The sequence below is a fragment of the Lutra lutra genome, chromosome 10 (genome assembly GCF_902655055.1).
Source record: "Lutra lutra chromosome 10, mLutLut1.2, whole genome shotgun sequence".
Lineage (NCBI taxonomy): Eukaryota > Metazoa > Chordata > Mammalia > Carnivora > Mustelidae > Lutra > Lutra lutra.
In genome coordinates, this window is record NC_062287.1 from 104,028,869 (window position 1) to 104,054,310 (window position 25,442).

At 37.1% G+C, this 25,442-nt stretch overlaps 2 protein-coding genes across 6 annotated transcripts in view; one reads left to right on the forward strand and one right to left on the reverse strand.

Annotated features, from left to right (window-relative positions):
- The window catches only part of LOC125078668 (membrane-spanning 4-domains subfamily A member 4A-like), a 210,631-nt gene extending 206,163 nt beyond the window's left edge, over positions 1-4,468 (reverse strand). The window contains exon 1 of the mRNA XM_047691679.1: positions 4,099-4,468. The gene's annotated coding sequence lies outside the window, so the exon portion shown is untranslated. The remainder of the gene's footprint in view (positions 1-4,098) is intronic.
- An 8-nt stretch (positions 4,469-4,476) lies between these two features.
- MS4A13 (membrane spanning 4-domains A13) lies at positions 4,477-24,221 on the forward strand. 5 transcript variants are annotated; one of them, XM_047691683.1, is made up of 7 exons: positions 4,480-4,800; positions 7,028-7,146; positions 9,727-9,867; positions 13,147-13,203; positions 14,130-14,249; positions 18,898-18,993; positions 21,543-21,773. In XM_047691683.1, exons 2-7 carry the CDS (start codon positions 7,093-7,095, stop codon positions 21,639-21,641), a joined length of 567 nt encoding a protein of 188 aa, XP_047547639.1. In that variant the 5' UTR covers positions 4,480-4,800; positions 7,028-7,092; the 3' UTR covers positions 21,642-21,773. The 5 variants fall into 5 exon arrangements, with proteins under 5 accessions (XP_047547643.1, XP_047547642.1, XP_047547639.1 ...); XM_047691685.1 differs by lacking the exon at positions 21,543-21,773 and adding an exon at positions 23,530-24,221 and having other exon boundaries at positions 4,482-4,800; XM_047691684.1 differs by lacking the exon at positions 4,480-4,800 and adding an exon at positions 9,162-9,278 and having other exon boundaries at positions 7,040-7,146; positions 21,543-21,785.
- The last annotated feature ends 1,221 nt before the right edge of the window (positions 24,222-25,442 follow it).

Here is a 25,442-nt window from a genome sequence, read left to right on the forward strand (position 1 = left end):
GCATTAGGATGAGCAGTTAGCAAAGATTGAAGGATGAATTTGAACCCAGGCAGTCCGGCTCCCAAGTTCAGGCAGTGCTCCTAACCATTACTCCCACTCTTCTTATTGTCTGGGATAGAAGCAGAGATTTGTAGCTCCAAAACAAAAAAACAAACAAACATGTTTCTCTACAGTAAACCTGTGGTAAATGTGGAAGGAACTACTTAACTCTCTGATGGGTGAAAAGGGGTTTAGTAATATAATACCATTACTTTCAGCACTTGCCATCTGAAAGTTACCCTGTGACTTTTAATCTCACCTGAGAGTCCCTTAACTCAATACCTAGAGTGTCAATTGATTTGGCCCCCAACTCCTCTTTTGGCTAGAGAGTTAAAAGATGCTAATAGATTTGGGTTTCAACCACCCAAGATTGTATTTTAAGTTGAGGCTTCTTACACTGTAAAAAAACAAGACTGCCTACCTTTACAATTTTAACTATGCTGTAAGCATAATATTCTTAAGTAGTGGATTCATTTCAAACAATGTAATCATGTTTTTATGAAACTGGGGAAAGTATTCATTCATTGACTAATCAAAATTAAGTTAGTGCCTACTCTACAGGGCACTGTTCTGTGTGCTTGAGAAAAACAAAAATTCTATTCCTTGGATACTTATGTCATCTAAGTGTTAGACTTCCTGTGAAAAATAAAATTAGACTTTAATTTTAAGTTAAATCTTCTAAGCTTTCTAAAAATGCACATGTGACCTAAGACCTAAGAAAGTGACTAGAGTAGAAATACTATACTCCAGCACAGAAGTCATGTGCTCATTACTAATACTAAATACTAAATTATTTAAAATACTGATCCTAAATTATTGAAGGCTTTACGGATTTTCATTCTGGATTATCTAAAAACTTACTCATTTATTCATTCATTTGCTCAAAAAAATATATTACTACTTCATGACCAAACACTGTGCTAAGCCATTACCTAAAATTAAGGTTTTACATACTTTTTAATTAGAGTAATATAAAACAGGATAGAGCAGGCTTTATCTTAATGCCAGTATACACAAGCTTTTTTCACATAAAAGTAATAAATGTTGGGTTTGAGTACCAACTCCTCACTCAAGAAATATAACTGAAACCATACAAGGAAAACCCAAGCGCATCCTGTATTTAGTGTCTTCCCTCTTCAGAAAAACACGGGTTATTATTAGATTTCCAGGGCTCCAGACCATCAACCAACTCTAAATTCTAAGAGTTAGGTCAAGATCTCATGAAGTGCATGGGTTCAGAGTTATCTTTCCAGAATCTACAAACACATCATAGATACATACATATCATTGATTCATGCCTTGCCTACACTTTTCTGAAAGTTTTTTTCCAGAGTATATTTTGCATTTGTTAAATCCCTTTAAAAATCAGTCACAACTGTCCCCTTGTCCCAATGGAGCAGATGCTGGCCAAACTCATCCTAAATTTGGGTGACTGGGAGGGAGGTGCCAAGGGTATCCAAGCCTCTATTTGTAGGAGTGATCTGAATCAGGGGGAAAGATCCTGCAGGAAGCTTTGAGTTTAAGTATCCAAAGCTCAAACTGAAAGAGCAGAACATGGAGTCTAGTTCCCTGCCTGGTCAAACCAGGCTTGATCCCCATGGAGAAAGGGGCGTTCTCATTTGCACATGGACTACGATGAGGCTCCTGCTCTGTGAGGAGGAGTGAAGAAAATACAAGGCTGCTGGACCCCCAGGGCCTTGGAGCTTGCGAAGCATTGGGGGACAGCACCTAGGGCAAAGCAGCCTTCTTGAAAAAGGCAGCTGCATGGCCTGGGAAGACAAAGATGCAGACGGAAAGTGGCTGCTGTGCTACAGAACAATGTGAAAATTCCAGGGACTCCCAGAAGTACTCTGGAAGTGGGGATTTGCAGGGAATCGAGGGGTACTTGAGCAGATCAAGGGCAAGCCAGACAAATGTGGCCACATTGCCAGTGTGTCTTAATTCCCACAGGATGGAGAGGATGTGGACATCAGCATTTTCTTAAAACTGGCTAATTTTTGCCATTCTCCCTTCATTTTCCAAATAAAACAAACAAAGCCTTCCTCTCTCCATACTTCCTTCTTCTGGACAAATCAATTTATATTTTTGCAAAGTTCACTCTTCTCCCCAAACCCACCTCTACTCCACTCCTCAGTTCCCTGACTTCACTCGAAAACTGAATATCCCTTGCCCCATGATGACCGTGACTATGGGTACCTGGCTCAGGAGATGTTTGCTTCTCCCTTGTCCTTTGCCCCTCTCCACCAGCAGGTACTTATTATTTATAAGTAATAAATTCTGGGTTTGAGTACAAGACTTCACTCAAGAAATATAAATATTTCTCTCTCAAATAAGTAAAATCTTTAAAAATAATAATAAATAATAATAAAATAAAAATGGACATATCCCTTTACTCCGTTCTACCAGCTGGCTCACCTGTCCTCAGTAGGTTCCACCAATCTCTTTCTCCACTCATGGACCCTATCCAGTTTAAACCTCACTCACAATTTGACTTTGTTTTCACAATACCTGCCACTCACCTAAGAACTTAGCAACACTTATAATCTGGTACAGACTTTTTGGCCAAATCGCTTCATATAGTCAGAAAATGCTAGCTGCAATGTCTAGTTCTGTTGGTCTCAGCCTACTGATAGTGATGCTATTGACCTGAGTGCCTTAAGGCCCTCACCTGAGCCCTACAACTCATAGTGACCCCCACAGATGTGCCTCCTATGGAACAAGTGATGTGGCTGGACTGACCCTTGTGGTTCTTACTGTTAACCATCAGGAAACTTGGAAGGACAAGACTTACTACTCACAAGTAGGTCCTGTCGCAAGGGAGAGGAACAGAGAGAAAGTACAAACCTGGGGTTCCGCCTTTATTAGGGTTGAAGGTAGTGTACCTACAGTTTCTTGGGTTCACTCTTTATGGGTGAATTTAAGACCTAAGAGCAGGAATTAGGGCACAGGAAGGGAAAAGCAGGGTCATTCAAGTGATTAGTTATCTATGTTAACCACAGAGAACTTTCTAAAAGGGAAACTTTGGAGGTGGAGTGGCCCATTTTTTCTCTTGTTGTTTTGTTAGTAGCTGTGTAATACAGATGGCAATTCATTTATTTGAGAGGACTGTCTTTGAAATGGATGTACTGGCAATCAAAAGCTTAATGACTGCAAAATTGGGTGAAGAGCATGCTCCTGAGCCTGGCATCCTGGCACCAGAAACATTGTGCCTTAGCTGAGAAGATGAAGCAACTTGAGGAATTCTTGAAGGCGTGTGCATCAGAGCCCCCAACTCCAATGCATCCTGTTGCATAAGTATTTTCAGGAGCATCAAGGACTTACGCTGTAAGTCAGAAGAGAAAACAAAAGTCCAAGAGTAGTACGATGGAGTGCACACAGCCAGAACTAGTGCTGAGAACCATGCCCAGACCTCGTAATTTCACCAGCAGTATTCCTTACACAATTCTGCGACGGTCATACAGCACAGCTCTTCCTGAAGGAGGCCAAAGAAAGCAAAGGGGTACAGGTTCTGGAGCTAGACTGCTGGAATCAGAACCACAACTTGCACATTTATAAGCCGTGTGACTATGAACAAGATCCCTAACCTCCCCAAGGGTCCGTATTTTCACCAGTTCAAGTAATAACAATGGTGCAGTTTAAATAAGATAAGCCAATGTGTGAAAGCAGCTACACAAGGAGGCCATTAGACCAGAGTGGCTCTAAGGCCTTGAGAGCCTACATGAGCAAACTGAAACCAAAGCCAGAATCAATGTACCCCAGCCCAAGAAAAACTACCAACCACAGCACTCAAGAAAGGCAGCTGTCTAAACTATAATGCTTGCTTTGCTTCCACATCTTCTAGAAAGAAACCTTTCCCCTAGAACCTGCTCATGAGCTGCTCCCAACCATTCTCAGTTTGAATCAATGTTTGCTCAAACCCCTCATCGACGACATCGGACCCTTCTGTATCTGCCCGCTGCTACCGCTACTTCTTTACACATCTTTTCACACACGTTGTTTTAGGAATCTGCACATCAAATAGAAAACTGACACCAGGTCTAACCTGAAACGCTGACTCACCTCAGCAGGTGGATGAAAAAGTCATTCTGATGTCTTGCCAACTAGTCTCTTCATTCATTTCCTTCTTTGGCTCCTTACGTTTAAAAAACAAAAAGGGCAGAGTATAGTCATGGACTCAGCTAACTTTTTCAATATTTACACCTCCTAAAAGGCATCTGCACTACAATTTTCCTCTGAGGACAGAGAAGGTGAAGGACCGACTTTTCATCAGTGACCCTGCGAAAGCACCAGAAGGGCCAACATCACAAACGGACACTTGAAGAAGCCATTTCTCCAGACACCAAGCGGTAGTTCTCACGCGAGTCTGACCACGTGGTCCGAAAAGCCCTAGTGAGTCTGCGCACACGCCCCCCCGCCCCGCCACGTAGCAGGCGTGGGGTGCGCAGGCGCACGAAGACAGCCCCTCAGCTGCTGCCGTTAGAGGCCCGCGTGGCCTGAGGAGCCTGAGGGCCTGCTGGGTCCTGGGCTCCTTGAACCTTCAGTGATGCTTGCCCGGCAGTGTCTGGTGACCTGGCCCTGAGGACACTACCCCAGAGATCTGCCTCTTGATCCGGGCACTGGCAGAAGGACCTGGACGGGGTGCTGGAGGAAGTCTCCTGGGCGAGAGGACCATCCAGCGCGGGGACTCTGCCGCGTGAGCCTGAGCCTGGACCTGGACCTGAAAGGGCGTAACTCGATCCTTAGGACCTTGAACAATGAAGGGTAATGATGTCGCTTTGCTTTTGGTATTTCTTAAGTGTTAAAAGCCGAAAAGGGTTGCAGAGACAGAATTCGGGGCCCCCTACCTTCCCTTTCCTGCCCCGTCCATCCTTGCGCAGACGCTGGGCATCAACCACCCGCTGTACGCCCAGTCCAGGCCACTTCACCAAGTGTGAGTCCGTCAGTCGCAGCCCAGGACTAGCCCTGGACATACGGAAATGAATTCCTTCGGTCCCAGGAGGTGACACTGCCTTGGGACCCAGACCTGATCATTCAGAGTTAGATAGACAACACTGTGATGGAGTGTAGGGGAGCAAGGAGAGGAGTACTAATAGACTCTGGGGGAGACGAGGCTTCCCCAAGAAGGGAGCTGTTGGAGCTATTAGTGCAGAAACCCCGGAAAGGGCCTGGGATGAGGCCGAGAAAGTGGGCAGGGAACAGCTCATGAAGGGCTTTATGGGCCCTGCTGAAGAGTTTGAACCTTATTCTGAAGACAGGAGTTGCATCCCTGCTAAAGATGGAGAAGTGACTTCTAGACATGAGTTCTCGGTGACTGTTTCAGAATTTCTCTGTCTTAAGGCAAGTGTAAGGAATGAGGATAGGGTTGGGAATGAGGACTAGGGGCTTGTTCTGCAGCTGCTTTTTGATTAGTGATGAAAGCACCAGAGGATAGAAACAAATTATTAATTTTTATTTTTATTTATCTCTTTTTTTTTTTTACAAAAATGAGATACTTCACTGAGTTCTAGAGTAACTGACTATAGAATGTTTTTCTAAAAAATTCTAACCGTCATTTATTCCAGAAACAATACTGTAGAATTTCTTATTTTCTTCCAACATTTAAGCTAAAGATTTTTAAACACACACACGATCTGTTTTTTCATGGTACGTCAATGAATACTTCACCTGGGGTGGTTTTGGTGGGGGCCTGAAGGAGAGAGACTATAGGATGCTAAATATTCTGCTCCTGGTGCTTCCACTATCAGCTGTGAGAATTTTTATACATAAAGAAAAGGACTAATTATTTTTTATTATTTTCCTTTTTTTCTCAAAAGTGACACTAGCAATCTAGATAGGACTTCCTCATTACTTTATATTTAAATTCTGTAATTCTGTGCCTTTTATTTGAGCACGACAGAATGATTAATCTTGGTTGCCTTTAGGCCCCTACACTTTCTTTGGTATTTCTCAAAGGAGCCGTTTAATATATGAAACTTATTATTTATACTTAAGTTATTGTACTTAACATATTGTTTTCTATACTGTCAATAGCTCTTATAGTCTTACCTAGCTTTTTTCTGTCTCTGTACTTTATAGAATTAAGAGACATTCAGAAAATCAATTTTAGAAACCAAAGACTCATTAAAATAATCAAATCATGAGATTTTAAGGGTACAGGGAATGAGAGTTCATTTACTCAAACCTGCCTCTCAAAAGGACCAAGATTCAGGGTTTAAGATCATCCATTACATTATCACCTAAGTGGCATTCATGTTATTCACCTAAGTATGACATGTTAGAAGATGTAGAACAATGTAATGTCAGATCCACAAAGGATACAGTTATTAGCCAGGTTTTCTGAACACCAGGGAGAAATGCAGGAAAAAGGGAGGACAAGAGGGGAAAAAACAATAATGAAAGAACTCCTAGAAGAAGCCTTTAGTGGGGAAAAAAAGAAACAATAACAACAAAAGAACTCCTAGGAGAATCTAGAGGATTGTGGAAGCAACTTTGGTAAGTTGTCTGACAGTAGAAAAAGTTCTTTCATATAAAGAACTAGATAGCAAGTATGTGACAGAGAAAAAAAAATCATAAGCCCATGATGAATTTAAGTATAAGAACTTGGTTTTGAAACACAAACATGGCATTATGAATTGCATTGAACTCATTATGAATTGCAAATAAGTTGTTAAAAGCTTTACTGAAAATTCTCTAACATTGTTTCCTAAGTGTTCTTTATATTTTATCATCCAGGGCCACTGCTTACTACTCAGAAAAAATAACTGTAATATGCCTATACTTTTTAGTTGTAAGGAGAGGCTTTTCACTTATGGAGGCCATTATTCAGAACAGGTAGATGCCAGCTGATGCCTCTACAAAGTTAGGCACAAAAAGAAGAAAACAATTGCTTCAGAGTTTGGGAGGTGGTTGTAAAACAGTGGGAAAAGAATCAAACTTAAGTATTTTCTTCTGAGCAATGTGTGTATATGTGTTTTGTATTGTTTTGTAGAAGTTTGTTAATAAAAATTTCACCAAAGATTAGAAGCATAATCATCTAAAGGAAATGCTGGTAGTATGGCTCGATGTGTATGTTCAAAACTCTCTGCAGCAGATAGTCTTACTCTAGGGGTAAGTAAGACTTCAGTTTGACTAAATTCAGGAATATGTACTACTTCAATTTACTAAGGATTATTCTTGAATCTGGGAACGGGCATATTTGGTTAAGTCAAAGGGTAAAAATGGGTTTAAGAAATTGTTTTTGAGGGTTCCTGGGTGGCTCAGTGGGTTAAGCCGCTGCCTTCGGCTCAGGTCATGATCTCAGGGTCCTGGGATCGAGTCCCACATCGGGTTCTCTGCTCAGCGGAGATCCTGCTTCCCTCTCTCTCTCTCTGCCTGCCTCTCCATCTACTTGTGATCTCTCTCTGTCAAATAAATAAATAAAATCTTTAAAAAAAAAAAAAGAAATTGTTTTGAATATAGTTGACACACAATGTTACATCAGTTTCAGGTATACAACATTGTGATTCAACCTCGCTATACATTATGCTCTGCTCACTACCAGCAGAGGTAGCTACCATTTGTCACCATACGATGCTGTAACAAGATCATTGACTCTATTCCCTCTGCTGTACCTTTTATTTCTGTAACTTGTTCATTCCATGACTGAAATCTCCCTGTATCTCCCACTTCCCCTCACCCCCCCAAAATTTTTTTAATACTGATTGTCTCCTACAAATTTTGACTGATCTCATGTCTCTTCATACACAAATATGTGCTTAAATATAAACATACTGACTAAACCAACATACACAGGGTGCTAGAGAAATCCCAAAAAGGAATAAAAGAAAAAGAAGTGTTTTTTTTAACTGGAAGAGGGATCTCTTGTTGATCTCTTTCTATTACTCTATTGATTTCTATATGATAGAATGATTATTAATTTGTCTCTTCAATTATAAACAGAGAGCTTAGCTATCTCTTAGTAACACCAAGGAATTATGAAGATCATGCTCTTTCCCATCTGAAAGAGAAAGACCTTTTCTACTGGATGTTAAATTTTCCTTTGAACTTGGCCGCTGTGTAGATTGTCTCCCACCTGACTGTTCAGCTGAGGTTCTTAATCTCTTGGGAGTCACAGACCCTTTCTGACATAGGAAGGAAGCTCTGAATCTTCTCCCCAGCTTCATATACATATTGTAATCCTTTGCACTCATATTTTTGTGTGTGGGGAAGAGGCCTATGACCTCCTGAAATGCCATTTGTTGGCTCTAGGTTAAGAACAATTTTTAAATAAGAAAATCCATCCTGTTCTTCTCCACACACTAGCAGCCTTGCTTTCTAATATGGCTACTAGGACATTTCATAGTATTATATAGGACAGCCCCAGTTATAAAGGGAGACACTACTTTTCAACTTCACTTAAGAGTTGGGAAAGTCAAGTGGAATTAATGTCCTTCATTCTGATGTGCTTATTCAAGAGATATTTACTGGGTTCCCGCTTGTAGAGGTTGGTGACAACAGTGAGATAACTAAATTCAGTCTCTCAAGGATTTATCTGTCTAGTAAAGATATTCTGACAATGAAATCCAAAGAATCTCTGAAGATAATGCCACTTTTTCAAATTCAGTGCAGAGGAAATCTAAAATCTAAATGTATAAAAATGGGTAAGATTGTTACTGAAAAAGTAACAATGGTCTTTCTATAAAGAGAATTCTCTAAAATGTATCTTTAATATTAGCTGATTGCATTTATGTGTTTTTAGACTATTTGCTTTATAAAGAGCTGGAACTATTAAAGCATTAAATAGCTTCTTGTTATAGTTTATATTCAAGTAAAAATAATATTACCTCCAAAATTTTTACTTTTATTTGTTTTAATTAAGTAGGCTCCACAACCAAGATGAGGCTTGAACTCATGACCCTGAGATCAGGCATCACATGTTTCACTGACTGAGCCAGCTAGGTGCCCAATCCTCTGAAATTTTTAAAGCGTAATTAAAAATGTGATTCAGTATATGAAATATCAGTTCACATATAAATTGAGAAATAAATTTACTGGCACATATTTTTTTGGATTATAGTTATCTTCTTAAAAATTAAAGTTGAGTAATAATTCTCCCCTCCACCAACCTTTCCCCTATCCAATAGGAAGACCTGGTATAAGCAAGTCTACACTGGATATTCTTTGTATCTCTGTGTTGGATTGTACCTTACCCCAGCATGCTTGTGATAAAGATACATACCAAGTATGCCTTGGAGGCAAAGGTAAACCTTTAAAAGATGCAAAAAGTGGTTCAACCTTATAATTACTAATATACAAGAACATATTGGATAAATGGCTTCCTGCATCCAAATAGAGTAGTAACCATATTTTCCCCCAAATACCTTCAGTATTCTCTTCTCATGCCATTGCTTGATAGGTAGAAAGGATAGCAGTAGTAAGAGATTGTCAACTTTTTTATGGGAGAATTGACTAGAATTATCATTGAACAGTATGATGCCCCAAGAATGGCTGATTCCTATTTGGTAAACCTCAGTACTTCCTGGTTAGGGCTTGCTTTTGGGTCTAACCAGTCCAGAAAATACATGGTAAGTGCATTCCTATTTAACTTTTATCTTTGATAAAGTATTGAATATTTCTTACAGTTAACATTTATTGGAGCTATGTTATAAATTACATGGTTTGGGTACTAATATCATTTTCTTCTCACAGGCTGTCCAGATTATGATTGGCATATTTCATGTTTTCATGTGGTATTTCCTATTGATTTTGTATATGGGACAAATTAGAGGAGTCTTTGGGACGTATGAACCTATAACTTACAAAGCAGGATGTTCTTTATGGGGAGTTATTGTGAGTAGAATATATTTATGATTTAATCATTCAGTAAATACTATTCATGCCACTAGTGGAAGATAGGGAACAGTTTTTAAACAGAGATTTCAGGAGAATTATGTAAGTAAATCTCATGTTGGTAATTTAGTCAAAATCAAATTCCTTTTTCAACACATGTTTCCTTAGTACCTTTAACTTACCAGGGCTATTACAAGAGATGTGGATACAGGAAGGAATACACAATGACAACCATAGGTTGGATTGACTTTAATATGTGAAAGACAAAGAATCTTAACCATAATATCCATTAGCATGGTCAATTTTCATATTTAGGGTCTTTACCTTCTTCACACAACGAGTCTATATTCACACATTTTCTAAATTTGTCATTACCTGCATTCTTCTGTGGTTTCTAGACAGCCATAAGGTAGTAGGAATAGTTGAAGAGTATGGCATCCTCAAGCTGAGCAAACAAATAGGGAAAGATAAACTATATTAAATTCTGTTATTTTGCCAAATAAGGCGGAGAATCGACCATTGGAGTTAGCAATGTGGAACCCAGCCATAAACTTGACAAGTAGTTTCAGTAGAATGGCGAGGCAAAACCTGACTGGAGTTGGTTTAAGAAATAATGGAAGGAGAAGAACTATAGAGACAGCAAATAAAAGTCCTTGAAGGACTCTGATGTAATGTGGCATTGAGAAATGAGGTAGTAGCGGGAGGAAGTTTGGTCAAGACAAGGTTTCTTATTTGTTTCCGTAAGTTGGAAGTATCAAAAGTAAGTCTTTTATGAGGGGACTGAACCAGAAAAGCGAAAATCAATATGAAATAAATGGAGAAAAGGAGAGATTAATAGAATCCTGCACTGGGGTAGGCAAGAGATGATGTTTTTTAATACACAAATACTTGGGTTCATGGACAGTTCATGTCTAGCAGTGGATCTCAACTAGAGGTGATTTTACCCCTTAGAGGACATTTGGTGATGTCTGGAGACATTTTTGGTTTTCACAGCAGGGGTGGGCATCTAGTAGGCAGAAGCCAAGGACATGCATAAATATCCCACAAAGTACAAGATAACCCTCATAAGAAAGAATTATCCATCTTTAAGGCAAATAGTGCCAAGGTGGGTAACAGGATGGAAAGGTAGAGGAGCAAAGAGAAAGGACAAATTTTGATAGGTAGGTAGATGGGATATTGGGAGCTTGTGGAACTTCTCTTCCTATGGCTTCAAATATCTCCGTGATTAGGAAGCCAGATCATGGGCTGAGAATGAGAATTGGATAATGAACTGGTTGTTTGAAGGGAGGGTTTAAAATAGTCATCTAGAAAAAGAGAGCATATGCATTGTAGAAAAGTAGTCTGACTTCCACTAAGATAAAGAGCTCACTTAAGCTTTAGGAACAGGGTATGTGTAGTGAGATGTGGGTCAAATGGTTGTGTGTCTTTCTCAGGTCCCATTTGGCTGCATGGGTTCAGGCATTCAGTGAAAAGGAAAACTGCATTTTATCAGAATTTGGGTTTAACCGTGCATCTGTGATCAAACAAGAATGGTGCAAAGGAGTTGAAAGTGTATATAAGTGAGTGTAATAGTTAACCATGGAATTTAAACTGGTGAAGGAGAGAATATAACGGAAGTGAGGGGCTTAATCATAGATGCAGATGGGTTCAAAGGATTGTTAAAGTTGGGATACTACGGAACCTGATGTAGAAAGATAGAAACTAGTAGTCCTAGTGGGATACTCGGAATTGAGATTTGGAAGATGTCATACTTATTGTCAGAAACAAACACAAGAGAATGAATATGGGAGTGAGCGACTGAGATAAGATGGGGTTGGAGGATTAGAGAAGAGAAATTCAAAGAACTGTAAGACCAAGGTATTAGAAGGATCACGCGCGCGCACACACACACACACACACACACACACACACACACACACCAAGGTCTAAGAAGTGTTAGAGAGTAAAACAGGAATTAAAATCACCAAGACTAGAGTGACCAAATCAACTTCAACCAGGCTAGATAGTGGGTGATAGAATCTGATGACATTTGATTCAAAGCTGGGGGAGAGGCAAGCATTGGAAGTAATAAGGAGCAAGGAGACCACTTACCCACACAGTTAGAAACAGTGGTATAAGGGTTGTAAGAGAAAATAGCCACCACTTGAGAGGGCTCCAGAGAAAGCAGTGGCCTCTAGGAGTTCCTCTTTCTTTGTACATTGGCTCACAAGGGTCAAAGCATTGCTTTAGAAAACAATAGTGAATTTGCAGACAAAATCCAGATAAATGATTCATGTCCCTCAGTGTTTAATTGTACATGTTATAAAAATAACGTGTGTAGCTCCTAGAATAAATTATCTAAATTTTCAGTTAAATTAAATCCAATGGAAAACTCTCATAAACTTTGAAAGGCATTTTGTGAGGCACATGGTTTGCTAATCTAGCTACAGAGCACTCTAGTTTGTAATTCAACTCATATTAGCTCTTCCTCTCACTGTGTACCTCCTTAGAAATCTCAGCTTTTATTACAGAATGAAGTGCTGTGTGTGTAAATTAGTACACACTAATTTATCCTGGATGAGTTAGTAAGCTTTAAGATTTGGTCTCCCTATAAATGGTATAGCATGAATACTGTTTTTCCACAGATTATTCTTTGATTTAGATCTTTGTGAAATTCACTAAAACGGATAGGACAAAAGGAATGTTCCAAAGGAGTTATGCAGTTCACCTCCAAACAGTATGGTATAACTTTACACTTATGGGAAATAAAGTAACCTGGTATGAAATAATGGAAACTCTTAAAAAAAATACAAAAACTGAGTTACAGTTGTTACTAGTAATGGCCACAGTCTCAAGAGATATATTTTGTACAAACACAATTTGGAATAGACTCATGAACCACTTTTCACATTTGGATATGCATACAGTAATTGCAACAGTGGAAGGATTATTAGGAAGGACAGCATTTGAAATGATAATCAGATGAGTTCAGAAAGCAGGCAAAGATATAAGCAAACTTGGCTCCTGATTCGGGACTCCTTGAGTCATCTTTGGTATATACCACAACCTGATTTCTGCCCACTGTCCTTTATGTTTCTGTGATTAGTGACATGGCTATTAGCTTTCAGTTCATGACTATATGATGGAAACTTGTCCTGACCCCTTCTACTGAAACTTCTTTATATCTTGTTACTCTTAGTATTCTAAAAATAACAGACATGGAAGAGGGAGTTGTTAAAAATACATCTTAAGTTGATGAGCATTATCAGTGAATATTTATAAATATGTTTTTATATCCAGTTTATCATTACAGGAGTCTCCATAATAAGAGCAGTAAGGCATCAGACTCAAGGCGTGGTAAGTGGAGATGCTTCGGTTATCCTAGAAATCACTTGTCACAAAACTAAGTAGATTTTAGTGAGTATCTGAACAATGAAGGAATTTGCCTTACTTGTAAAATAAAGAATTAAATGAAAAGCTAGGAACACATAACCTAATGTAGACAAGCTTTCTATATTAGAATCATTATGTAAATGTTCTAAATTTAATATAGGGTTTTTTGGTTTGGTATTCTACCTTATTTTAATATTGTATAAACTTTACTAGTAGACAGAATTTAATAGAACCTAATAAAGCCTTTATATATAGATATAATATTATTATAAAACTTCATTTTCCTATTGGGTTTGAGAACAGTACTGTATCTTATATTAAAATAGAGGATCTGTCCAGAAGATCCATCCATGGTATAGGTAAAATACTAGAAAGAAAAATATCTTAGATTCTTAGAGTTAAGAAATCAGTGAGTCTGATCTCACAATTATACAGATAAAAACATATCCAAAGATATTGATGGATTCCCCTAGAGAATGAAAATCCTAGATTAAAAATCACTGAATCTTCTTTGGCTTATTTGTATAAGTAGTCATTTTCCATCTTTATTTTTGTTTCTTTTTCTATTTTATGGTGGATCTCTTTTTGTTCAAATCCTATCTTAACAATCTTTCTTCCAAATGACTCAGAAGATTGTAAAATACAACACTTTTTAGCCCAAATGGAAGATTGATACTTATTGATGTGATATTTCACTGTTCCTTCCAGATTAGTTGGGTTTCATGTAAACGAGGAAAATATTTTATCCCAGTGGCAAGCATTCCAGACCTCTAAAGCTTCAGAAACTAGATTAGAGTTCTGACGAAATGATTTTTTTTTCAGCAATACAAACTGTTTAACCTAAGTGTTTATTCAGAATATAACAAGCTTACCATGTATCTTCTTTTCAGATTACATTTGCTTTTATCATGAACATCTTCTGCATAATTGTTGCAGTTATTGCATCAATTCTAACAGCCATTGAGTTGTCTTCTTTTAATTCCGTGTCCTATAGGAATTATGGACAAGCAGTAAGTGACCCAATTCTTTAGGAACATCTTAATTTCGAACAATTCTCTTCCAAGGTTTTAAAGCCTTTGGAAGTAAAATAAGGCTTTTATTAGTCTTTAAGAAATTTTTTTGTTTTAAGTAGTAAGCTCTTGATTGAAAGTTTCAATTCCAAAGTAATTCTAACAAGATTTTTTGGTAAATATTAATAGAATGTTTGAATTCCTGACTGCCCAATTAAAATAAAGCAAGTAGATAATGTGAAGGCTTCAGTGATAAGTGTATATGCATTAGGCATAGGGTCACTGATGATTCTCTTAATGAAATAAAAGCATATCCTAGACCTTAAGACCATTCCCAAAATCAATAAAATAATTCTGCGACTGATGCATACATTTAGAATTGTAGACACCTGGTAATTTCTGGTTTAACACAGAGCTTTTCATACACAGCCAATTTTTTTTGAGATTTATTTATTTATTTATTTATTTATTTATTTATTTTAGAAAGAGAGAGAGCGCACAAGTGGGGGGAGAGGGAGAGAGAGGGTCCTCAAGCAGACTCCCTGCTAAGTGTGGAGCCCAATGTGGGGCTCCATCCTGAGACCCTAAGATCGTGACCAGAGCCAAAATCAAGAGTCGGATGTTCAACCAGCTGAGCCACCCAGGCATCCCCATACAAAGCTTGTTTTTGTGTCTCACATGAATTTTGCTTTATGTAGTCAAATGCTAAATGTGTGTGAATCTGTCTTGTTTCCATTTGATTAAATATCCAATCACATACTTTGTACCAGAGAAATAACTGTATTTCAATTGTGTTGGCTTTAAATTCAGAATTATAGAATATTAGTGCAGCAAAAGACTTTCAAATGAGAATATATTAGAGTAGAGCTCCTCTTTATTATTGAACAACAAAACAAAAAATAGCAACTTGAAAGTTCCAATTCAAAAATAATTCTAATGAGAAGACTCATTGTAGATGAGGCATAATCTTCCTGCTTCCCCTATCTCAACTTTCCTCTCTCTATACCTGCACTGTATTATAAAGGGACCATCAGTGGAGGGAATCCAAGCATGAAAAACAAAAACCTAGAGAACAATGAAAGGATGAGAGAAGATACAATAGTACCCCCAAATGGACTGTGTGTAATGATTGGTTTAAATAAGTATGCATCAGATTTTCCCTATACATTGTAAGAAATTCTCCATTTTCCCTAGAAATTCATTCTGGGAATCTTCAGTTTTAATTCTGGTGGCAGAGATAAGGAGGAATAATTAGATTATTAAGTGAAGGATTATATCAAATTATTTAGTTGACCACTCTTATTGACAAGCTTATAATCATCAGTTTAAGATAATAATGACATAATTTCCAGGACTCACCTTTTGTAAACACCATTACAAACCATTGTAGACTGTATTTATCTGAACTCAGTATTAATGATCAATTTCACAGTCTCCCAAATGCACAAGTTTCATTTTTGTTTGCAGTGATCAATTACATGAATGAACTTATATATTAGACCTACATCTCTAACCCACAATCTTCTCTTAGAGGCATTACAGAATACTATTCCTGCATTTGCTAAGGCACCAACCTTTTACAAGATTTGCCACATGACAGCTTTTCTAGTAAAAACAAGCTGTTTGGCTAAACCCATAAACTCATCAAGTTATCAGTGTTCCCAGGTAGGTTCAGCTATCCCAAAAAGTGCAGGTCTCTGAAACATACTTCTCTTATAACAAAATAGTTGATAATCTAAATCCAGAACCAGCCTGACTTTATCTAAACACTGTCTTCAGTACTCACTGTCAGTGACCCTGTGGACAAGTTTCTTAACTTCCCTGTTCCTTAGTTTTCTTTTTTTTTTAGTTCTATTTATTTATTCATGAGAGACAGAGAGAGAGACACACACACAGAGAGGCAGAGGCAGAGGCAGAGGGAGAAGCAGGCTCCCCAAGGAGCAGGGAGTCTGATGCAGGGCTTGATCCCAGGACCCTGGGATCATGACCTAAGCGGAAGGCAGATGCTTAACCATCTGAGCCACCCAGGAGCCCTTGTTCCTTAGTCTCTTTCTGTGTCAATAAAGTGCTAACACATACCTATTAAACTGTTTGTCTACCAGACTCCAGGCCTATTATTCTTTTATTTTTTATTTTTTTAATTGCTGTTTCATTTTCTTTTTTTAAATTTTTTGTTATGTTATCTTAGTCACCATACAGTACATCATTAGTTTTTGATGTTGTGTTCCACGATTCATTGTTTGTGTATAGCGCCAGCTTGTTTCCACTTTGATATGCTTCTGTTGTCACCATCTCAAATTCAACAGATAGAAAACAGAAAATATTTGCCTCTCAAAAGTACTGTGCTGCAAAACTCCCTTATTTCAGCCTCTAAAGCTGAAAACCTTGATGTAATCCTTCACCCTTCTCTCTCCACTATCTTCCCAAATACCAATTACTGTTTATTATTTACTTTAATTTTTAGTAACTAGGGCTCTCTTAGTTGTAAGTGATAGGAAATACAACCCAAATCGACTTAAGCAAGAACAGGGGCACTTACTGACTTCTGCTGCACTCAAAGGCTTAACTCAGTCATTCTCTCCGTGGTTTGCCTGTTTGAACTTCGCTGGCAGGTATCTTGCTATTTACAGGGGCAGAATTTAAGAATAACACTAACATATACAAGTTAAGGAATGTGGACAAAATGACTTTTTACAGTCTTGGCAACAAAGAGGTCACCAGTACTTCCCAGCTAAAATGCTACTATTATTGTGTTTCTGCCAACAAAATTAAATCATAATTCTGATAAGGTAACTTGATATTTCAAACCCTCTATAGTATTTTCTTTATCTTCCTGTTACTATCATACACTTCCTATACCTGAGTTATACTGAGTTACCTGAGTTAAACTCGCTTTATCATTTTCTTAAAACATGTTCATTCTTCCATGCATTTTTCCCCTTACATTATCAAACCATAGGTCATGTGATACGTATTTTAGCTTTATTATTTTTCTACTTTATGTCTCCATTAATTATTTTATCACACTTTTAATGTATGCTATTACGTTTTTTCTAGAACAAGTCACAAAAAAACTAGTAAATGAAAATTTAAACCTGCCTAGAATGTTGCTTCCCTCCTTTGTTTCTTGGTCTTACTCTTATTTGTAATGTCTTGCCTTTTATGAAGACTTCCTTGATACGAATGGCTTAGGGCAAACTTCCTGCCCCTAAAATTCCTGAGCAAGTTTTTATCCATTCTGACATATTTGACCTTATTATATGTTATTTTATATTATCTTTCTATCTTTTCTACTTGAATATAAACTTTGAAAAAGCAGGAATTTTTTGCCATCTCATTCTTACCATATACTCCCTACCACCTAATAGTTTCTTACATAAAAGATATTAAATAAACCCAACAAAGACGGAAGGAGGAAGAGAAAGAATTGAAGGAGAGAGATTGTAATGTTATTATTTCCAGGTCTGAATGTCATTCTTGTCTTTCTATAGCCAGCTCGAAAAATACATTTATTTTCAGGATTGGAACCAATATCATTCATCCTGATATGTAGTTGAAAATATCTTTCTGATTGCAGTAGAAGGGATCTGCTTTATTATCCCAGCAAAATCATAGTCACTCTTTATTTTCAAGTGAGATGTTGTTGTTTGAGGATTTACTCATCCTTCCACATCATGCTACAGCAATTTCTATGTAAGATTTTTATCACCACACATACAAATTTAAGTAAGTCTGTAATTAATAACAGTTGTTTTAATACGTGAGAATTGCTTGATAAAATATCTTAGTAGCCATCTTATCACTGGAGACAGAGAGTCAAATATTACTGACCTAAGAGCTTGGATAGATGTTGGGGATGGCCAACAATCCCTCTGCAGACAGTTGAAAGATTACTCCAGACTTTGCCATGAAAGAGACAAGGCAAGGGGGTCAGCGCTCAGAGACAAAGACCCTTTGTGCTTCTTTGCTCCCAGTTTTATTGGTCCTTCAGGATAATCACAAATCTTTGTCACTGTTTCTCAAGCACATAATGTGTGACAAGGGGTTTTACTGGAACTAGGAGGATCTGTTTATGGGAAAGATAGGATATGCTAACCTGTATGTTCTCCGAGTCCTACTAAACATAGCCTAGAGGACAGTGCATACATCTTTTAGGTCACAGGAAGGTTGTTTGGGCTAAGCTTCCGGAAAGGCAACTCCCACAGCATTCCAGTGGCAGAGTGGTCACACAGGCCTCGGCATTCCAAAGTCCTACACCCCTCTCCAAAACCTTCCCTTGCTCCCAGTGGCCTCTGTGTTACATTTTAGTAAGCCAGGTATTAGGGATGATTTCATGCTCTACATTAACCCCAACAGATAGAGACTCTGTCATGAAGAGAATAATGAGAATGAGGAGTTCTAAGAAGTGAGACAAGAATGCTGAGTGACGAAGACCACCAGTGGAAGTTGAAGATAATGAGCAGGGGGAATTAAGGGTAGGAAAAGTGGAGTGGAAGGCAAAGTAGTAGAGATGACTAGGGAAGTCGAATGGTCTAAGCAGCTTATTTTTCCTATTTTCCTTGACACTCATAGTGGGAGCTGTTCTGTGAACATATTTACACTTATTAAAGATAGTAATGCAAGATTTCTCCCTATTTTCTGGTTTCAGAAACTTGGAAGGGAAGTTTCACGGATTTTACTGATATCTTACCCCTTGGAATTTTCTATTGCATTAACTTACTCAATCTTTGGCTGTCTTGATTTGGTAAGTGTTTATCTACTCTGGCAAGTCAAGAGTTGCTGATTTCTAGCACATACACTCTATAAGGAGATGATACAATATGTTAAAACTCATGAAAATGGAATATGTCACAATATTTCCTTTATTTCTCTTACTTTTATTGTTTATAAAGTTACAAAAATTATACATGAAACTATAAAGTAAAATTATAGAGTAAAAATTATTGTCCCTCTTACTGTAGTCCTCATCATACCCACACATCCAAATCTAAACAAAAAGACACAAACACACACACAGACACACTATACACAGTTTTCTTGTTTACTAATTGTGTAATCATATTCATGTTGTTTGTCACATGATTTTTCCCAACTATCATAAACATCTTTTCATTATAAAACAAAACAATGCCTTTTAGTAGCATCATATTTTTCCTTAGTATTTATTTTGGCTTTTTTTCTTGCTGCATCTTTGGCTTTTTTTCATTTTTTTTTATTATAAACAATGATCTTTACATGTAAGACTAGTATTTCTGTAGGTAGTTGATTCCTAGAAGTGTAATGACAAGTTTGATAACACCCCTAAATGCTATAATAATCCACAGTACCATAAAAGTTTATGAGTATGATTATTTTATACAAGCTTTAAATAAAACTAGATATCAGGGTGCCCGGGTAGCTCAATTGGTTAAGGCAACTCTTGATTTCCAATCAGGTCATGATCTCAGGGTCATGAGATAGAAGCCTGCATAGGGCTCTGCACTACATGTGGAGCCTGCTTAAGATTCTGTCTCTCTTTCTCTGCTGCTCTCCACCTTGCTCTTGCATGCTATGCTCTTTCTCTCTCAAGAAAAAGAAAAAAGAAACTAGATATCTACACATTCATTCTTCCACAAATATTTATGGAGGGCCTACTATTTCCTAGGAATTGTAATAGGCACTAAGGATGCAATCATTAACAAGACAACATCCCTGCCATCAGGAAGTTTTCTTTTCAGTGGAGGAGAAGGACAATTAACAAGTAAATATATATCTGTATTTATGTGTGTATAAATTATAATCAATGTTGTTTACATGTAAGACTAGTAAATATTTGGATTGGATTAAAGTTCACCCTAATGATTTTATTATGACTTCATTACTGTTTTATAAAGACTCGATCTCCAAATAGAGTCAAATTTTGAGGCACTGGGAGTTAGGACTTTAACATATGAACTTTAGGGGGACACGGTAAAGCCCTTTACATAGTATTCAAGCACAACCTCTGACTAGTCATTGGTGCCTACTTATGCTGACCAGGGGAGAACCCCATTAAACGCATCTTAAAAACAAAAACATCAGGGCGCCTGGGTGGCTCAGTGGGTTAAAGCCTCTGTCTTCAGCTCTGGTCATGGTCCTACGGTCCTGGGATCAAGCCCCGCATCGGGCTCTCTGCTCAGCCTGCTTCCTCCTCTCTCTCTGCCTGCCTCTGTGTCTACTTGTGATCTCTGTAAAATAAATAAACAAATAAAATCTTTAAAACAAAAACAAAAACCATGAATTTAAAAAAATGAAAAACATAAGTAAATATATCAAAGGCCACACACTGCAAGGGACACAGGCTCCACAAAATTAGTACAGGCAAGTCACAAAAGGCAGTTATAACAACCACTTTGGGGGAAAGATAAGAGAATCAGAATCCAGAGTCTCTACAATATCTTATCTAAAATATCCATTTTTCAACAACAACAAAAATAATGACATGCAAAGAACAGGAAATGGTGACATATACACTTAAAAAAACAGTAGCTACAGTTTTGGGGGGGAAGAGAATGACAAATGTTGGGCTTCACAAAGACTTCAAAGAACTAAAGAAAAAAGTGTTAAAAAATTAACATGTTAATTAACATTACAAATAATGATTCCTCAAACAAGAGTATGAATGTCTATTACCTTGATTCTGGTGATGGTATCATAGTGTTCATATATGTTTAAATTTGTTTAATTGCACCCATTTAATACATACAGTTCTTTGTATAACAGTTATACCTCAATAAAGCTATTAATTTTTAATAAGTATTAATATAAATAAAAGAGATACTAATTATTAAAAAGAACCAAATGGAAATCCACTTTAGAAATACAGTTTCTGAAATGAAAAACCCACCAGAGGGGCTGAGTAGCAGATTTGTGCTGACAGAAGACAAGATTAGTAAACATGATAGAATGATACAGATCATCCAATCTGAAGAACAGGAAATAAAAAGAAGAAGAATTAATAACACCTCAGAGATCTTTGGGATACCACCCAATACACCAACATATGCATAATGAGAATCCCAGAAAATGAGGGAACAGGAAAAATACTTGAAGAAATAATGGCCAAAATTTTCCTAAATTTGACAAAAAATATTCTGCATAAGTAAGAAACTCAATAACCTCCAATTAGAATAAACACAAAGATACTCCTAGACACCTGAGAACCAAACTGAACTAAAAAAGAGGGAAAATCTTAAAAGCAGCAAGAGAAGAATGATTTCTTATACAACAGAACCACAGTAAGATTAACAGATGACTTCTCATCAACAACAACAGAGACCTGAAGGCAATAACATGGCACGCCAAAGTGTTGGAGGAAAACAGTCAAGCATGAGTTCTGTATCTTTTAACCATTCAAACATGGAGAGCAAATAAAGACATACAGAGATGAGCAGAAAGAGAATGCATGGCTAGGAGAACTGCCTTACAAGAAACACTAAAGGAAGTTCTTTAGTCTGAAAAGAAGTGGTATCCGATAGAACTCAAAAATACATGAAGAAATAAAGAACATCATTAAAGGTAATTATTGCAGATGACTATAAAAAATATATAAATATACCTTTTGTGCTTCTCTTAGCTGATTGAAAAGACAATTGCATAAATTGCATTGGGTCCACCCAGATAATCCAAAATTAACTCCTTATTTTAAAGTCATGTTATTACCAACCTTAATTCTATCTGTCACAACTACTCAGCTCTACCTTATAGCTTGAAAGCAGCCATAGACAATATATAAATGAATAGATATGGCTTTGTTTCAATTGAACTTTACAAAACAGTTAGTGGACTCGATTGGGTCCATATTCCAGAGTTTGCCAACCCCTGTTCTATAGATATATATTGTTCCCTTTTTCCTGAAATAAGTGTATGAAATTAAAAATTACAGCACTGTATTGTTGAGTACATAACATCTAGGTGTACTGTATATGACAGTAATAGCACAAAGGAAGGTGGAAGGATTGAGCTACATGAGAATGAATTTTCTATATTTTACTGGAATTAAAGTAGCAGGCACCTGAAGCAGTCTGTGATAAATTAAGATGCACATTCTAATTCCTAGACTAAGAACTAAAAACTAAGAACACTCAAAAATATAATAAGATAACAAAGAAATTAAGATAATATCTAGAAAGTAATAATAGGCAAAGGAGGAACATAAAAGACACAAGACCTATAGGAATTTAAAAGCAAGGTATTAGGCATAAATCCAGCCATTTCAATAACACTAAAATAAAACCACACTGAGATATTCATTTCCTAACAGAATGATTAAGTTTCAAAATACAATTCTAACTGATGATAATGCTGATGGATAAAAGAAATCTCTCACTCCTACTTGGAATTTAAATTATTACAACTTCAAAAACTTTTGGGGCATTTTTATGGAAAGTTAAGATGTGCATACCTTATAAGTAATTTTAGTTTTTAGCATATACCCAAAAGAAATGTGTATGCATATGTATTAAGATACACTTCCAGGAAAATACCAATTGTAATCCAGGAAACACTGCAAATGGGTGAATGGTGAGTATATTGAAGTATATAACTCTGTTAAATTCTGCATAGTAATTAAAATGAACTATACCTGTACTTACAATAAGGATGATTCTCACATACATAATGTTAAGTATAGACAGACCCAAAGAATGCATACTTTATGATTCCATTCAGATGAAGTTTGAAACCAGGCAAAACTAATGCTCAACTACAATGTTTACAGAGGGATGCAAGCTAGTAAAACTGGAAAGAAAAGAAAAGATTAATTACCTAAAAGTAAAAGTCAAAAAAACAAAAAAACAAAAAAACAAGTTACTTTTGGAAGGAAGAAATGGGTAATAAGGGAAATATCATGACAGGGTAACTTTTGGGGTGCTGGCATCTGATCATGTTCAAGAAAAATTTTTTGTTGTTGTTATAGTTTGGAAGTATACCAAAAAGTCACAAGTGTCTGGGGTCCCTGTGTGGCTCAGTTGGTTGAGCATCCAACTGTTGATTTCAAGTCAGGTTGATCTCAGGGTTGTGAGTTCAAGCCCCATGTTGGGCTCCACACTGGGTGTGGAGCCTACTTTAAAAAAAAAAAGTTTCAAATATCTAGTAGGAATTAAGGGGGTAGTTTGAAGTACAGTTGGGACACATGGCATTTTAACATTTTATTCTATAAACATCAGTACCATTTATTTATTTTAAAAAAATTAAGTGTTTGTTACATGTATGATCTTAGGAAGAATGATAAGATTTATAAGAAGTTAATTTTTTTTTTCAGAGTCATCATCATGATGAAGATACTCTCACAGCTGTTACAGAGGAAGCTGAGAGCACTTTTTAAAAACCTTAGAAATGTGAGATTTCTCCTGGTGCTCATTCCTGACGTGGGCCCTAATGATATCTCTGCATAACAAGGCTGCTACAAAGCCCACAGATTTTGTGCAAAAGAAAATACAAACAAGTTGGATTTTTCTTCTTGGTATTCAAGAAATTTCTCTGCACATATTTTTGTAGGCTCCAAGTAGAAAGCTTTTCCCTACTTAAATATATTATTACAAGGAGAAATTTATTTTCTAGGTACTCTGTACCTGTCAACTCTGTAACTCTAAAGCTGTCAACTCTCCCTAATAGAGCTTTTGCAAAAGACCATAAAAAAGATTTGTGATTGTCTCTAGAGGACAGGCAAAATGTCTCTAGAGTACAGGCAGTAAAGACTTAGAGCACAATACTGTGTAATTCCCAGGAAAACTTTAAATAATTTATGCCCCTACAAGTGAAGAGTACATTTCAGAATGAGTTCTTCTACCTGAACTAGCTTCTACCTGAACAAAGTACAAATCAAAAGTCATCCAACTCATAATCCTTTCATTGTTCTTCTTTGACTACTCCTCTCCTCATTAAAGTTCCTTTCTGCCGTGAAAGTCTCTACTGTCTTCCTTCCCTTTCATTTCCCTTGCTTATTACTTCTTACCATTGCTTTGACCATCTGTTCAATTGTCTTTCAAAGCAAACGAGTGGCTTTTCCATAATAAGGAGAATTTCCCAAAAACCTGTTCTGAATTCAGATTCCACCTCTCGTCTAATAGGAAACAGAGTGCCAGAAAGTCTTGCTCAGCAGTATTAATCATACCACTGAGTTCATCCAGATCTTTTAAATGTGCTGCTTTTTTTTGTTGTGGTTTTTTTAATTTTCTGCCTTGTCTCTCAATTGGTTTCATCAGTTGTTATCTAATACTGCAAAAAATTTCATGGGTCTAAGAATTTCAGTGGTTAACTTACATCTATCAGTTCAACACATATTGAGTGTCTTCCGTTGTGCCAATGACTATATTAAAGTCAGGAGTATCAAAGATTAATGAGCATCCTCACCACAAAGAGTTTTTGTTTTAGGGGAAGAAACAGGTAACAAATCAAGACTACGCAGTGTGATACATATATTAACATAAGTATGAAGAAAATTGAAGTGGCACAGAAGAGATAACAATCCTTTTGTTAGAAAATAAGAGGGAGAGGGAATAACGCTTTATGATGGATACAGCCTCTCAGCAGGGGATTAATTCTAGTTTACAAAGCAGACTGGAAGGTGGGAAAACAAATAAAATTAGCTCATGCAAAACCCAAAATGTGGGAAAAGGTCATAGTATATTCCAGTAGCTAAAATAAATATATGCATTAAAACACAATGACAGGAAGGAATAGGTCAAGTGAAAATTGGAGAGGTAAGAAGCCAGATGCTAAGTCAAATCATCAAATATTGATGGACTGATGACTGTATTGTACTGAACCATATCCTGCAGGGAATGGGAAGCCCTTAAGGAGTTTTTAAGTAGGGAATGATAGGCTTGGATTTACTTTGAGGAAAAATTATTAATTAGGTGGAAATGCATTAGAAAGGATAAATTTGATAAGAATAACTAGAGTGAAGGAGAGAGTAATGGATCACTGTTGCAATGAGTCAGACAATGAAAAAGAGGGTAAGTTTTAGCTGTGATGACTGAGCAGACATAACTATAAAAGGAAAAAAATAATCTTAACTCCCCAGTTCCTGGATTGAGTGATACCTACAGTGATAGAAAATGTATAAGACATGGGAGGATTGAATGAACTGTGATAAGTTCTGTTTTGGATAAATTGAGATAATTAGGAGACATTAAAGTAGAGCTATCTATTAGGCAGTTGAAATACTTACCT

Coding starts and splice junctions, on each gene's coding strand:
- MS4A13 (XM_047691683.1), top strand. CDS start 7,093: ATGGCTCGATGTGTATGTTCAAAACTCTCTGCAGCAGATAGTCTTACT. Junction 7,147..9,726: donor CAGATAGTCTTACTCTAGGG/GTAAGTAAGACT, acceptor TTCTTCTCACAG/GCTGTCCAGATTATGATTGG. Junction 13,204..14,129: donor GGCATCAGACTCAAGGCGTG/GTAAGTGGAGAT, acceptor TCTTCTTTTCAG/ATTACATTTGCTTTTATCAT.